This window comes from Talpa europaea (genome assembly GCF_964194135.1).
Source record: "Talpa europaea genome assembly, chromosome: 9".
Lineage (NCBI taxonomy): Eukaryota > Metazoa > Chordata > Mammalia > Eulipotyphla > Talpidae > Talpa > Talpa europaea.
The window spans coordinates 5026066-5042035 of NC_140076.1; the positions used below are offsets into that span (position 1 = coordinate 5026066).

At 65.6% G+C, this 15970-nt stretch overlaps 1 protein-coding gene across 1 annotated transcript in view; it reads right to left on the reverse strand.

Moving 5' to 3' along the window:
- Window positions 1–15970, reverse strand: part of CASZ1 (castor zinc finger 1) — a gene marked incomplete at both ends in the record, with an annotated part of 40508 nt that overhangs the window by 10040 nt on the left and 14498 nt on the right. Inside the window, 2 exons of the mRNA XM_084242714.1 lie at window positions 617–1445; window positions 4276–4764. Of these exons, the coding sequence (XP_084098840.1) occupies window positions 617–1445; window positions 4276–4764 (1318 nt within the window). The remainder of the gene's footprint in view (window positions 1–616; window positions 1446–4275; window positions 4765–15970) is intronic.

Below are 15970 nucleotides of genomic sequence, written 5' to 3' on the forward strand. Positions count from 1 at the left end.
GTCAGGAGGCTGCTGGCTGAGAGGGGGAGCAGGGGCCGCCGAAGGCCACCCCCTAGACCCGCACCCAGGTTCCTGGCCATGCCTCCAGGTCCACAGGGAAGGGCCGTGGGGACCCAGCCCTCATTTTGCCACTGCCCGGAGGGTCTTTCTGAGCATGCCCGCCCCACCCGGCCTCCTGCCTTCTCTCCCCGCCTTCCCCAGGGCCCGGGCTCTGACCCAGGAGCCACGGTCACCAGCATGGACGCCAGAGGCCCAGGTCAAAGTCGGGTCAGAAATGCTAGGGCAGCCAACAGGCCCCCGGGGCCCTGTGGTGTGTGTGTCAGGGGAGCGGCACGGAAGGGCGTGGCGGCCATCGCGTGTGCCCCGGCAGGACGTCAGAGCTGGGCCACGCGTGGCGGGCGCGCCGTCTGCCGCAGGAGTGCGTGTGCCAGCGGGAGCGCGTGCAAGTGTGGAAGCACATGCACGGGAGACCCGGCACGCAGGGCCTGGTGCGGAAGGACGTGCAGGAGGTGTGCGGTGGGAGCGTGTCCGCAAGCGTGAGCCCCCGAGGCACGGAGGGCGGCCCCCCCGGCCTCCTCCGGTGGGCGCAGCCGCCGCGGGCTGGGGAGGGGCTTACTTGACAGTGGAGACGGTCCCCGTGGTGATAGAGTCTGTTTTGGAGAAGGTGGACTTGAGATACTCGGGAGCGTTGAAAGGCAGGGAGGCAGGAGGCTCGGGCCCCGGGGCGCTGGGGGCGCTGGGCACGCTGGCGAGGGGTGCGGGGGCCAGGCTGGGGGCGGGCGGGACCTTGGCGGGGCCCGGCTTCTGGATGGCCCGGACGTCGTACTTGGAGGGGCGCCCCACCTTGCCGGTCTTGAAGGCGATGGCGCCGCCCATGTCGGGGCTGCCCTCCCCGGGCTTGAAGAGGTGCAGGTACTTGACGTTCTCCAGGTCGTACTTGGACGGCTTCTTGTAGGTGCTCCCGTTCTGGGGCCGCGGGCTCTCGCCGGTCTTCAGCTTCTGGATGAAGAAGTCGTACTTGGAGGCGCGGGCCACCAGGCCCTGCATGGGGACGGAGCTGTGCGAGGGCAGGGGCAGGATGGTGGCCTTGGTCTCCAGGTGCGCGGTGCTGCTGGGCAGCCGCAGGCCGGGCAGGGGGCCCAGGGCGTCCTTGCCGGCCCGCTCCTCGGCCTTGGCGCCGTGGGCCGGCCAGGAGAGCTGCTCGCCGGCCTTGAGCTTGCGGATGTACTCCTCGTACTTGGAGAACCGCGCCCGCTTGCTGAGGGCGTCCTCGGAGCCGGGCAGCGCGCAGGCGGCGGCCGCCTCGGGGGTGGCGCCCGCGTGCAGCTTCTCGAAGCTGATCTTCCGGGCCAGCTCGTCCCGCGTGTTCTGGTCGTCGTAGCCGAACATGCCGAGGAACTCGGTCATGGTGGAGGCCGCGTAGTCCCGCAGCGAGGAGGCCTCTCCTGCGGGGGAGGGGAGGGGCGTCACCTCTGGGAGGGGCAGGACAGCCCAGGGACGGGAGCCCCCCCCCCCGCCCGCGAGCCCCCCACAGAGGGAGGGGGCGGAGCAGGACATGATCTATGGACATTTGGCTCACTTGTTAGGTTTTACGACTCTTAAATTAATTTGTTTAAAAAAAAAGTAATTAATACTGGGGTAAAATAAAACGAGTTCATCAATGCCAGGAAAATCAATTTCCTAAATGTTCTGGCCGATGGCTTTTCAGTACATTAAACAAAGTTTCATAAATGTCTCCGCTCTCTCGCCTGGGCCTAATATGAAAGAGAAGTCATTTTACTGGAAGTGAGACGCAGCCTGGCCTGCCTCCGGGGCGGGGGTGAGGACGGGGCCGGGACAGGTGGAGGCGCTGGCCAGAGGCTGGGCGGCGTCGGGTGGGACCTGGGGCGGAGCCGGCAGAACCTACCTGGAGGGCCCTCCCTGACTCCCCCAAATGGACACGCAGGCCCCTTATCCTGGGGAGGCGGGGGCTCACCTCAGGGCTCCCCAGGTCCCAGGAGGCCCACTGTCTCAGACAGCAGAACTCCCTAGGCCCCTGCCCCACAAGGCCTCTGACAGGGAGTCCTTCCACGTTCCCGTCACGCTCTGCTCACTCGCGCTCAGCACAGGGTGGGCGCCCCGAGGAGCGTCAGGACGGGGGAGGCTGGATTCACCTGTGTCCACCCTAAGAACCTGTGCTCACTCCCACACGTGCACACTTGTGCACGCACACGCAAAGCTTCGAAGCTCACATCCCCCAGTGGCCTGCCTGCCTACACACACACACACACACACACACACACACACACACACGCACGCGCTGCCCCACCCACTCCTGGAGCTGAGTCTGGACTGGACCACAGGCAACATGAGCCCCTTCTCCTTGGCTTTTCTCTAGAGTCTCCTCCCCTCCTGCCCCACCATTCACAGCACCTCATTCCTGCTCTGGACGCGGCTAAACACCTACTGTGTGCTGTGTCCTGAGTCAGGTGGGTGCACACTGGGGGGACAGACCCTTTCCCAAACAGCGCACCCAGGCACACCCCGCCGCAGGGCCCCAGACAGGGGGCACCCCACAGCCCAGCCAGGGGAAGCAGCAGGTGGGGGGGTCTCCTTCCCACTCCCACCCAACCTGCCCGGTCTGGGATTCTCAGACCACACCTGGAAGTGGCCCCGGGTGGGCAGGGCTGGGCCTGGGCACCGGAGGAGCAAGGGAGGAAGCTCCAGCAGGGTGTGGAGCAGCTCTGAGCTCCTGGGGGGGGCAGCACTCCTGGGGGGGGGGGGCTGGACCCCACTAGGTGGGGAGGGGTAGTCACAGGCACACATGGCACCAGGTGGGCAGTCGCTCAAAGAGCCCACGGGCAGCTGTTCCCCTGGGGTGGGGGTGGGGTGCTGTCTTGAACTCAGGCCACACAGGGTTGGGGGCCTGGCTGGGAGGAGTGGGCTCTGGCTGCTAGATGCAGTGGCTCAGGGACCAGGGAAAGGGGCTAAAAATAGCTGGAGGCAGCTGAGCCCTCGCTATATATGGCAGAGAAACAGAAGGCTTTGAAGGGCAGGCGGCTGAGAGCAGGGAGGGGGCCAGGCGGGGTCCTGGGGGCAGCCCAGGGGCTGCATTCCTGAGCCCCTGGGCCTAGAGAAGGTGGCCTGGTGGCTGGGCCCAGCTGGGGCTCCGGCTGGCTCTCTGCGGCGCCCAGGGCCTGGCAGGCCCTCCCAGGTGGCCACTGCAGTCCCAGGGGGCCTCACACCAGGGGCGTGGCCGGGGGCACGAGGCCCGGGGAGTTCTGGGCCTGTCTCCTGGGCAGCTGCTCCACTGCCCTCAGCTTGGAGCGGAGCTGGGCATGGGAGGGCCGGGGCCTGGAGGGACAGCGGCCCTGGTCCCTGCTCCTCCCTCTCGTCGGGCCCAGCACAATCACCTTGTGTCTGGAACCGGCAAGGGCTTTTCCTATCAGAGGAAACTGAAGGTCACACTTTTCCTCATTGATCTTGCAATGTTTGTTAATTACTCTGTCACTGATGTGGCGAAGGATAATTAAACAGCTCTGTTTATATCTTATATGCATAATTATGTGGCTGCGCAGGGCTCCCCGCGCTGGGAGGAGATGTGCCCCTCACTGCGGGGGAAGGGGATAGGGGAGCCGGCAGGGGAGGCTGGGGCACCGGGCACAGGTCTGGGAAGCAGGCGGGGAGCTGAGGGAAGACCCCAGACCCTGGGGCGCCAGTCCTGGGGTGAGCCCCTCCCTGCCAGGGCCCTCCCTCCCCGGAGCAGACAGAGACTGGGTTGTCAGGACCAGAGACCCCAGGAAAGCTGGGGCTGAGCCATGGCTTGGAGAGGTCAGCCAGAGGGCGTGTCAGGGCAGTGGGTGGTGACGGGGCCGTGCAGCTGGGCCCCGAGAGGTCCTGCCCGGGAGAGCCAGTGTCCCTGGGAGAAGGCAGGCGAGGGGGAGCCTGGCCTAGCCTGGAGGTTTCGGAGAAAGTACCCCAAGAAGCCTGAGAAGCATCCTTAGCAACGAGCGCCTGCGGTTCCTGAGGCCACTGCCCCGACCACGCATGTCTGAGGACTGAGACCCCCAGGCGGGTGTGGACCTGCCTCTACCCTCTGCCCTCTCTGCCCTCTGCCCGCCTGCTGCTCCGACGACCCACATGTGGGTCAGCCCCGGCCCTGCCCACCGCCTGCCCGGGCTTGGGAGGTGCCAACGATCGCAGCAAGAGTGAGCACTGCCCGAGGACCCCGCAGATCATCCGCCCTCCCCACAGGACCCCCGCGGGGGGCATCCTGTCCCAGGCTCAGGCACCCACCTGCAGCCTGCTTGGTGCTGGGGGCACCGTCATCCTTGGCGGCGGCCCCGTCCGCGTCCTTCTCCTCCGCGGCGCTGCCCTCCTTGGCGGGCTCCTGGCCGTGGTCCTCCTCATCGCTGCAGCCCTGGGGTTGCACCATGTAGACGCCCTCGGGCGGCAGCTCCAGGGCCTCCCGGGCCAGGCGCCCCAACACGGGCATGGGTGCCGGCTCCTCGCTGTACTCCCCGTTCACCCACTTCTCGATCACTGCCCGCCTCTTGTCTTCCTCGCTCCGGGGTGCCCGGGCCGCCCCTGCCTCGGGGCCGCTGCGCTCCTTGTCCCGGGGCCGCAGGGGGCTGCCCTCCGCCTGGGCGCCGGCCTCGGCCCCCTTCTCCACCACCACCTGGCGGCTCAGCTTGGCGCAGATGGCGTTGAGCTTCAGGCCGCCTTTGCGCTTGGCCGCCATGGCCGGCTTGCCTGCGGGCGGGTCGGTGCACCGGGTGCCTTCAGCTGCAGGGGGAGGAGACGGGTCAGAGGCGTGTGCTGGTCCCCCACCTCACCCCTGCTGAGCCTCCGCCCTGCACCCCGCGAGCCCCAGGTCTTCCCCGTCACGGCGCCATCGCGCTGCCCGGCCCGCGGCTGTCCTCTCGTTGGACTGGGAGCTCTGGGGACCCGGCTTGCCCGCCGCTCCATCCCCAGCCGGGCACCCAGCCGGGCACCCGGCCGGCCACGCACGAGGCGGCTCACGAAATGCTTGGGAAGTGAACACGGGGACGGGTGACTCCTCAGTCACCAGGCCAAGCCTCGCCCAGCCCCAGTCCCGGCAACGTCTCACACCTGCTTGACCCGAGCTACCTCCGCTGAGGGGGCGGGTCAAGCCCCGGTCCCAGGCGGCTGTGCGCCCCCGGACATGCAAGGACGTGGACGCAGGAGCTAAGAGGGAGCGGGCTGTGGGCAAAGCTCGTGAGTGACAGTGGCCTGACTCGCCTGTGGGCGTCTGTCCTGCCCCTGGGGGACGGGCAAGAGCCAGGAGCGGCCCCGACAACTTCGACTTCCCTGCCCACCGTGCCGGCCGATGCCCTCCCCCCCTCGGCCACTCATCCCTGCAGCTTCCTTTCCAGGCTGCTCCCAGGGCCTCGTCAGACTTTCTAGGCTCCGCTGGCCATTTCCTACCCCTCCACCCCATTCCCCAAGCCTTGTCCAAGGGCAGTGCCCCACAACCCCTCTGAGGGCCCCCGCCCGTCAGAGGATGGGACCTCACCAGGCCCCTGCTGCTCCTGGGGCCCCGGGGGTCCCCGAAGGCTGCAGTGGAAACAGGCTGGGCCTCCTCGGGCCTCCCCTGGCAAGCTCCAGGGCTAATCCCTGCATGAGGCAGCAGGACTCGGACAGCCGGGAGCTCCAGGACGCCTGAGGGCTGCGGAGCCATGAAGGCCAACGGGGTGGACACGCGTGCACACAGTCATTTGTCTGTCTGTCCCTCTGCTCATCCAGTTAGGAGGCTCCAGACCCTGCGGTGGAAGCCGACGTGGGCAGTGGCCACAGCAGACGTGGTCTGAGGGCACCCTCGGGGGTGGGAACCCCCCTCAGAGCTTCTGAAGCAGGGCTCCCCGATGCACCCCTCGCGAGTGGGCAGGGTCTCTTGTGTAGTCAGAAGCCAGGCAAGGGCAGGGGCTCACCCAGGTCTTCCCAGGTCCAAGGTCAGGGGCTTTGCGGGAAGGGATCAACGCCCTAAAACCCACGTGCTCAGGGACCCCCGAGAGGATTGCAGGCAGGACGGCCGCCCCTGTGCCCGCCAGTGAGCTCAGCTCTGAGCAGACTCAGCTGTACACCAAGCTCCTGGGTGCCGGCGAGGCCCAGACTCTTGCCCCAAAGGGGCCGCTGGAGAAGGGCCTCCAGCCCTGCACCAGGGGAAGGCCTGCCCAGCTCGCTCCCAGGCCTGCGGCCCTGGCTCTGCCGGACCTACCCTGCCCTAGCCGGAAGCCCATGGACCCACGTCTGTCCGTGTCTCCAAGTCTGTGCTGCCCACACCCAAGTCTCCAGGGACTGCCATGGGGTTCTAGCTCCAAGCTCAGTGGGGCTCTCTCATCACACCACCCCAACCAGCCTCACGGCCAGCTGCCCAACTCTGCGACTCCAGGGTCCCCCGCAGGTCTGTGGGGAGCAGGCCTCACCTGCGGTCCCCTTTGTCCCTGCCACGGTGGGGGAGGGGAGGGTGGGCGTGGGGGCAGCCTGATCTATTTTTACCAGGAGGTAAGCAGCCAAGTGTGTATGGCAGACGGCAAATGAATCTATAAATATTTATCCCAAGGAAGGGGGAGGCAGAGCTCCCCGGGCTGCACTTGCTGCTGGTGGCACCCCCTTGCCGGGCCCCCACCCATCCTGGAGCCTCCTGCCGCTCGGGCCCACCCAGCCCAGCCCACCCTCTCCCGCTCACGGCCGTGTGCCTGGCTCAGTTCCTCCTGGGCCCCCGACAGCTGTGATGCAGCTGTGCACCCAGGGCCCACCCCCAGCCCACGGCCCCTGTGCTCCGCCCACGCCCCCTACACCTGCCCTCCAGCTGCTGCTCGCCCCTGCCCACCTGCCTTCCAGATGTTGCCCTCCCTCTGACTCTACTCCTGCTCCCTGGGGTGGAGGGGAGAAGGCGGCGGGACCCGGGGAGCAGGAACGGGAATGCGTGCGAGGTGGGCGGTGGGCCAGCTGAGGTCCCAGTTGCCTGCCCACCCCCTTCCGGCCCGCCCTGTGGGCCTATCTCTCCAGCCCCCCAAGGCCCTGGGACCCTCAGACTACCCCCCTCGTAGTCTGACCCCAGGCTCCCGTCCATGTAAACATTCCCCTGACTTTCTTCCCTAAAACATAAACGCCGTGGCCAGGCCTCAATGGCAGGAAGCCATCCGTCCCCGGCCCTGTCACTGCCCCTTTCATCTCCTTCCCGCCACCAGCCTGCCCGCTGCTCTATTTACACTGGACACTTCCTCTGGGAACAATACTGCCCAGGAGGCAGGCTGAGCCGGAGGGTGGGAAGGCGAGGGGAGTCCTGTGCGCTCGCCCAGGGACAGCCCTCCCAGGCTCCAGCCTCCGGCCCAGCACGCCAGGCTGGGGAGCCCCGGGCAGGGGGAGAGCCCCGGTGCAATGGCCTGGGCCCTGGGGTCAGGGCCTGTGAGCTCATGACCTGCCCTTCCCTCGCCAGCTCTCTCCTGCAGGACCGCAGGGGAGAGGGCATCTGTGTGCCCGGCGCAGGGCCCGACATGCAGGGCCTGGGAGGGTACGGACAGCATGGCACACACGTGGGCACAAGCTGCCAAGGCTAGGAAGACTTGCTGAGGCAGAGAGGAGCAGGATCGGAGGGGCAGCGGGAGGCTGGGCTAGGAGATGGTGCCCACTCAGCGGTCCCCGTCCAGGGTCGGAACCTGCTCTCTCAGGGTCTCTGCATCAAGCCCTCAGCTGGCGGCTGGTCCCAGAGCTCGGGGTGGAGACAGGAGGGCAGAACCCGCCTGTCCACATACCTTCCCGGCACTCAGGCCACTCTGCCGGGGCCCAGAGAAGCAGGTGCCGTCCCTGCCCCGCCTGGCGAGGACACTGGTCTTGAAGCACGAGGACAGCCGGGGCCCAGCTCCCTAAGCGGCCCAGCCGGGCGTGTGGAGGGCCCCTTTCCACCCCTGCCCCCCCTCCCCTCCCCCGCGGTTCCCATAACACAGAGCCCCCTAAAGTGTTAACTGCGATGGGTAAAATGGTGCAGCAGATTGCTACAATAAATAATTTACTGATATTTATAAATATTCAAATCAGCCAGCTTCAGAAATCGAATGAAGGGAGGGCCTCGGGAGAAGGGCCCCGTTGCGGCAGGGAGCTCATCACCCCACCAGAGGCTGGGAAGGCCAGGGCTCCTGCCAGATCTGGGGGAGAGGGGGAGCTCTGCAGCTGCACCTGGGCCCCTGGGACAAGGGCTGGGGTCCTGGAGCAAAGGCATCGCCTCCCTGCCTGGCCAGCGCTCCCTGCCCTGGGGGCCTGAGGCCCCGGCACCCGCCACCCAGGGCCTGGGTCTGGCAGTGTTTGTCTGGCCTGGGGCAGTGGGGTGGGGGAGCTGGTCCCCCAGGGCTGGGCATGCCTGGCAGCCCCTCCCCAGCCGTGAGTAATGTGTTTCGGGGCCAGGCGGCCTGTCAGCTACCAGGATCCGGGTGCTTTATGGGCTCTGCCTGGTGGCTCTGAAGTCCCTGGTAGGAAATAAAGTTCTCCCTGCGCGTCCCTTCTAAACATTTCACTCAGTGGAAACGGTGTTTAAGAAAAATGAGGACATATTTCTTCCTAAGGATGCAGTGTCCCCTTTGGGCGGCCTAATGCCCGCGGTATATCAGCCGGCGGTGAGGCAGGGGCCGGCCCCGGTCCCCTGGGGTGCGGGGGTCTGGGGCCCACTGGCCTGTGGCTGGACACTCAGGGACCATGGGCACTGCCGGGCCACGGTGGCGGCTGCCCTGGCCCGTGGCACCTGGAGTGGGACCCGGTGGCTGGCACCCCTGAGCGCCTCCTGTGTGCCAGCCGTGCCAGCGTGAACCAGCATGGTCCCCAGACCCCCCAGCACAGCCATGTCCTGTCCCCATGTCCAGATGTGGACGCAGAGCCTAGCACAGGCGGTAACTGCCCACGGTCACCCACCCAGTGTCAGAACTGGAACTGGATCCCCACCGGGCTTTGACGTCCAAGGTCACGTCTGAATCCCACACACCTCTCCCACCGCCTCCCCACCAGGATGGCGAGAGTGCCAGCCTCCACCCTGCCAGCCCGGAGAACTTGAACCTGACAGGGCCAAGGGTGCTCAACTCCCTCAAGCACCTTCCACAGGCAGCCCCGGCTGAGTCCTGGAGAAACACCTGAGCAAGACACGCAGCCCTGGTCCTGCCATCGCCCGCCGTCCTGTCCAGGGGCAGCTGGGGGGCCATCACCGTGCAAACAGTACAGGTGCCAGGAGGGTGAGTCTGGAAGCAGGGGGGCCCTGCTCCCCCAGGAGCTCCCTCGCTGGCTCCCCCACACCAGCAGCCTCTCCTCCCGGTGGCACAGCTCACCTCTAACTCCACGGCTCCCCCCACAGCTCCAAGAGAGGGGTGTCCTTTCCTCTCGGTTCGGAACAGAAGGGTTGCCGGGGCTCTGTGGGCGGCAGTGGCCACTGCTCCCCTCGGTTCTCAGCCGGGCCCTTGGACCCTAACAGCCCCCGGCCAGGAAATCGGGGGACCTGGTCGCCAGGCCCTCCTTGCTCCCCTTTGTTTATTTATTTATTATGATTTTTTAGTCCAGTTAAAAGGTTTACTATCCAGACGCGTCTAAGTGGCCTCACTTAGCGTAAGTAACTCTATAAATCAGGGGAACTGTTAGCATCCAGCGCGCAGGCTGGCTATCAATCTCCCCCAGGTCACAGCCCAACAGGAAGGGGAGAAAAAAGAGTTACCACCCAGGGGAGATCTGACACATTCGCGCACACAGGGCGCGCACACGCACACACCTGGCATCTCCGCGCCGGTACCCCAGGGTATGTCCACCCTGGGCCTGGCAGCACAGTCTTGGCCTGAGGGGAGACAGCCGAGGAAGGGTGCTTCCAGGGACCCCAGGGCTTGGCTGTGGGTGCCCAGCTCTTGGCGAGCGGGTCTGGAGAGCCTCTGCTGGGCCCCTCCCGCTCTGTGCCGCCCCCCACCCCCCAGACCCACAGAGACCCAGCTTCCTCCTGCTGTGTGCGCAGGTAAGCAGGGCAGGAAGGCGGAGCCCACAGACCGGGCAGGGGACACTGCAGTCCCAGGCCCTGACCCGCTGTGCCCGAGTCCGGGAGTACCCCAGCCCTGTGCACCCCAGCCCCGGCGCAGGGCCCCGAAAGGGCAGCGAGCAGCGGGCAGGCAGAGGGCCCGAGAGTGCCCAGTGGGCACCGGGACAGACTGTCCACCGTGGCTCGGGAACGCCCATCTCCTCCTCAGACCAGGGGTGGCCAGAGGCGCACGGAGCTCGGGCGCCCCGGCCCCGGTCGGCCCCGACCCGGAAGGCCCCACGAGCCGAGCCGCTCCAGGGGCGGCCATGGTGGGGGGGCCTCGGCTGGGCAGCCCTCGGCTCTCTGGGCATCCCCCGTGGGCGCCGAGGCGGAGGCGGGCAAGTGAGCCCGAGGGAGGAAGACCCACCCAGGCCCACTCCTCGCCCACCTCACCCCATGGCCTCCCGGCTCGCCCGCCCGCCGCCCGCCGCATCTCCCGTGAACTCTATTTCTCTTTCCTCTCTGAAAACAACTGAGCTGTAAATACTGTTTAACCTTCTCCCCCCTCCTCCCGCCCCCGCCCCGCCGCACTATAAAAACACAAATATGCCATAACTCAGCCGGCCGGCCGCCCAGCCTCCAACATGCCCCGCGCCCGGGCCTCTCAGGAAGGTCATTACAAACGACTTTCCGATTCACTGCTCCTGAAATAATTTTGTGTATTAAAACCTGAATCTGCACTTTCTGGGGCCGAAAGCCTCGCTTAATTATGGCGGGTGTCCTTGGGACGGACAGTGATCCTTCACTCGCCAGCCGCGCTCCAGCCCTCCGCCCGCCCGCCGCCCCCCTCCCCGGGCCCAATCTGTTTTCAAAGTGTGTCTGTCCTTTATTAAATTGTTTTCTTTTCCACATTATCAGTTGCCATGGAGACCTCATCTCTCGGATTATTTGAATTTCATTATATCTATTGATTTGGGAGCATTTCATCTTTTTTATTGTTTTTCTGTCAATTTTCAAAACGAATAACCATCTAATTTGCGTCAGTGCTGATTATGTTTGTCCCTCAATAGAGGTCGGCAGCTGCGCTGGGGAAACAAATCAATGAAAAACCATCATAAAACTCCCCACTCCGGTCTCCAGGATGTGTGGGTGACATTCCACGCCTGCGAGACACACACTCATCAGCTCCAAGTTTGGGGACAGTGGCGGCGGCTGCGCTCCACGTCCGCCTCCTTTGGCCTTAATATTTAATTTCGCGATTTGGAGCATTATTAGTGGTGTTTTTATTAGCGCGTGTGCATGGGAGCGTTCGGTGGTGGGCTGGCCGTGGCGTTAATTTGTGGGTGAGCAGGGAAGCCCTGGAGGAGGGCAGGGCGGACGGGGCCGGGGTGCGGTGGCAAGTGGGGCCGGGGGCGCCCCGAGGAGGGGCCGGCCGGGGTGGGGGGGGGCTGGAGGACCCCCACGAGGGGCTGGCGAAGGGGGGACGCAGAAGGGGGATGAGCGAAGGGGAGGAAAAGAGGGAATTCAAATTGCTTACTTTGTTGGTTTTTTTTAAATAATTTATGCAATTTTAAGCATTTATGTATAAATTTTTTAATAAGCCACCCTGGAGCAGAATGGCCATTAACATCCCAACGTCCTTCTGTCCAATGGGCTGGCGGCGAGGATCAATTTCTGAGAGTACTCTCCCTTTTTTATGACATGATAAAATGCTTTTAAAGCAACTTACACAAATATGGAAATTTTTTTTCTTTTTTCTCCCGGCCCCTCTGCCTTCCCCTAACAGCCTCCTCGCCCGCCAGGGAGGGTGCGTGTGCGCGCACACAGCCGCTGTGCTCACGCCCTCCCCTGTGGGCGGGGGGCGCGGGGGGCTGGCAGGGAGACAGCCCCAGTTCTAACTGGAACTGGCCGCCTGTCCTTCTAACAAGGGCATAAACTTTCATTACCCATGCACGCAGTCAAAGGCAATTTAGGGAAACGCGCTGCTCGGAAAAGGAAAACCTCAGCGATTCGTGGCCCACGCCGCTGCCATCTGGGGGGCTCTCGCTTCTAGACCGAGGGAGGCCGGGCCTGGACCTCTGGCCCTGCAGGGCGGGGGATGGGAGGAGATGCCCCCGGGGAGGCCGCCCTCGAGGGAGAGGTGAGCCAGAGGGAGGGCCGGCCTTGCTTAGACCAGAGCCCCGTCTTGGGTGGGGGCCGGTGCTCTCCCCTCTACTCCCCTGCACCAGCCCCAGTGTGGGGTTAGAGCCAGCAGAGGTTCCCTGGCTCCCGCCTGCCAGCCTGGTGCCGGCGTGGAGCAGACGCTGGGTTATGTGGGTGGTGGGTGGGTGGGTGGGTGGTGGGTGGACAGAGGAACTGAGTGAAGAACATGCGGGGAAGTGGGCCCAGAGGTCCTGGGGTCCCTGCAGGAGACCTCCTGGGTGAGGCCCCTCTCTAAGGCGTCACCTGGTCTGGAAGCGCATCTGGGGCAGAAGAGCTACTGGGGGTAGAGCGTCCGGGACACAGAATGAAAGGGAACAGGAGCCACCATCACCCCGACTCCGGACTGAGCCCCTAATTCCAAGATGGAGCCACGCCTTGTGTGGTGGAGGGCAGGTGGCCCCAACCCAGATGTGGCGATAGCCCTTGGCTTGCTGCCTTTCACCCCTGTGAGGACATAGAGGCGGCCGCGGTGATCCGGGTCCCAGCTGGGGGCCTTCAGCGCCCCAGCCCCCGCTCTGCCAAGGGGGGTGTCCGGCCCTCCCAGGCCACACTCGGGAGGCCTCAGAAACGGGCCCTCTGCGCCTGCCACCGAAGCCGTTATCTCCACGCCCTGGGCGTCAGTGTCCTCCCCTGCGGACAGGGCCGCTGGGGGTGATATGGGGTGACCCGTCTGCACGGAGCTGAGCAGCCCATGACGTGGCCCTCCTGGATGGTGACTGTGGCCATTTCTGCCCGGCGTGCAGCTTGGGGGCTTGGGCAGGAAGTGGCGCCTCAGCGGCCCTGCCTGCCTTTGCCCAAAGACCTGGAGACTCCTGGTGTCCTCCTGCCGCCTCCACCCACCAGAGCCCAACTGTCCTCTCGCTCTCTGTCCAGGCCACTCGCCCACCCGGAGGCCCCGAGCTCTCTCGCCGTGGACATCCCAGAAGGGCCCCTGGTGCCCGGGACCTCAGAGGTGGCGGCAGCAGCCAGAGAGCAGCACCCCAAGGAGGCCAGGCCAGTGGGGATGCCGGGGAGCAGGGCTGCGCCCACCCTCCTCCTCTTCCATGCTGTGCCCCCCCCCTTAACTGTCATTAAAATAACAAGTTTCTGTTACAATCTAAACATTCCCACATCGCATAAAGGGTTATATTACACCCGAGTCACTCCCGGGCCGTGTTTGCACAGAAAAGCTCACGGCAGGTCCCCCCTCCTGACGAAGTGACTTATTAAAGTTTAAACAGTAATTAACAGAACAATAAAAATAAAGGGATGTTTGGGGAGTCATCGCGCACACAGGGTTTTGGCAGTGCCAGCAGTTTTTCAGTGCCCTGCGCTGGCAGCAAAATGCGACTGTGGAGCCAGGGGGGCCGGAGGACGGGGCCAGGCGTGGGCCAGGGCGACTTCAGGCCTGCGGGGCAAGAAACCCAGGCCGGGCTGGAGGGAGAGGTCTGGGAAGCCCCTTTGGGTTCCGTGTAGGACCATCCGCCCCGCCGGGACCGGGGTGGTGGCAGGCGGGGGACCCCGGCGCGCCGGCAGGAGGAAGGTCTGACAGCGCAGGAAATGGGCCGAGCGGGCGCTGGAGGCCTGGCGATGCGGTGCCCAGTCTGGCCCCAGGCACTTCCGGGAGCCCAGCGGCTCGGTCCCTTCCAGCCAACGCCAGCGTGGACCCGGCAGGGGCACTACCAGCCCCTGCAGTTAATGATTCCTGGGCTGGCTCCCAGCCACTCTGTACCTTCCCGCCGGGCGGGCGGGCAGGTACCGTCCCCCGTGCCGCGCAGGCCCCGGACAGCGCTCCTGAAGCCACCGTTCCCACGGAGGACGGCGCAGGGCAGGCCTCCTGCCTACCCTCCGGGAGGGTGAGAACTGCCTGCTCAACTCATGCGAGAACCCCCTCCCCGCGAAGGGAGAAAGCACCGGGGTCCAGGCCAGGCAGACGCTGGGCCTGGGGCTGGTCTAAGGCCAGGGCAACGTGAGGCTGGTTATCCTCCAGCCTCAGCTGTTCTCCCTGCACCAGCTCCAGCTCCAGGCCCCGGCACCTGGCAGTCAGGCCGGCAGGGCGCGGGAGGGGCCTGGGGGAGAGGAGGGGCTCCGCCTGGCTGGGGCCAGCACCTTGGTGCCTTTCCCTCCGCGCCTTGGGAGCCAGGCAAGAAGGGTTGGCAGCATTCCTGGCAGCCACGATGCACGTGCTGGTCCATGCCAGCCAGGAGATGGGCACCAAGGTGCTCCAGGGCAGGCCCTCTACCCGCCAGCCCCCCAAGCTGCCTCTCATTTCTTCCCTCTCCAGACTCCCCCGGGCCCCCGCTGTGCTGGGAAGGGGGTGTGCTCTCTGGGGACGGTCCTCTGACCTCACCGCGCCACTGCCGGCGGCCAGTCCGGCTGCCCCTGCCTGCCCACCGCCCAGGCCTGTCCTTCCTCTCCACGGGCAGCCTCCGTAGAAGCAAAGTTCTCCCCTCGGTCACATGGGACCGTGTCTCATCAAGCGGTTCTCAGGACCGCATCCCCAGTGAGGTTCTTCCCACTGGGGCCGAGCAAAGGGTGGACTCGGGGACGCCAGGAGGACCACGGCGCCTTCTCCGCCTGCTCGGGGCCTGCTCCCTCTCCCTCTGTGCCTCAGTGCGCCAACCTGCCCGGGCCTGCCTGGGATCCTGGTCCTGCCTTGGCGCCTGCCATCGGCAGCATCAAGCCCAGAAGCCAGTCCCTGGCCAGGGCCGGCGCAGGCTCCTGTGCTGGTTCCTCCACATCCAGCTGCAAGGGCTGACGGGAGCAGCTGTGGGCCTCCCGTGGAGGTGAGATGCTGGGCCAGGGCCAGAGACTCTAACTCCACGTCTCCTGGATGTGCTCCCTGGGCAGCTGGCAGACACAAAGGGCAGGGACTCTCACACGGCTGGGCCTCCGTGGTGCCCGGTCATGCCGATGCCCTCACCGAGGCCCTGCAGGCCCCGGCAGCCAGGGGCAGGCACGCAGGGTCGCAGAGGACCTCAGTGCCGCCTGGGCTGTGGGCACGGACAAGTGTGCACGTGGAGAGGAGCCAAGGGCTGCCCTGCCCCTCTTTCCTGGGGAGAGTTCTTTGGGCTCCACCCTTCCCCCCTCCAAAAAAAAAAAAAAAAACAAAAACGGTGGCTTGTGGTGAGGGGAGAGCAGAGGATTAAGGCAAAGAGAGACCAGGAAGGGGGCAGGTGACGCCTGCCAAGCCTCAGCTGCTCTGCTCCGGAACCAGGCTGGAAGGCAGGCAGGGGCTCGGCCTCGGGCTGCTGGAGGAGGCTGACTGAGTCACCCCACCCCAGAGCTGGGGGGAGGAGCCAAGGGGCACACGGGCTAGGAGGACAACCGTCAGGGCCCCAGGAGGGCAGGGGCAGAAGCTTCCGAAGGGTCTGCTCTGGGGCAGGCAGACGGATGGCGCTGCTTCTAGAACCCCACCTTCTCCCCTGTCCTAGGGGCCCGGCTCGGAGCTGAGGGGGTGCGGGGGGACGGGGACAGCCACGAGGCAGAGGTTGTCCTAGATTTGCACAGAACCTTAGAACTAGAAGCTGACGGAGCGGAGAGGCCGAGAGACTTGCGGGAAAGGCCCGGCCCAGTCACTCATGGGACCCCACAAACCCAGGACGCCCTCTGAGGGCTGCTCACATGTTCGTGTCTCCGCAGCCCCTGGAGACCGTGCCGGGCGGGCTGGGATTCGGCTTCCCAACTCTCCACGGAAGCACAGGGGCTCTGGCTGAGGATCACCCATGGAGACGCGGGAGGTCATGTGGGCGGTGCCGGCAGAGCCCGAGCCAGGGACGCAGGGCAGCGGGTGGCTGAGGGGTGCCCTGG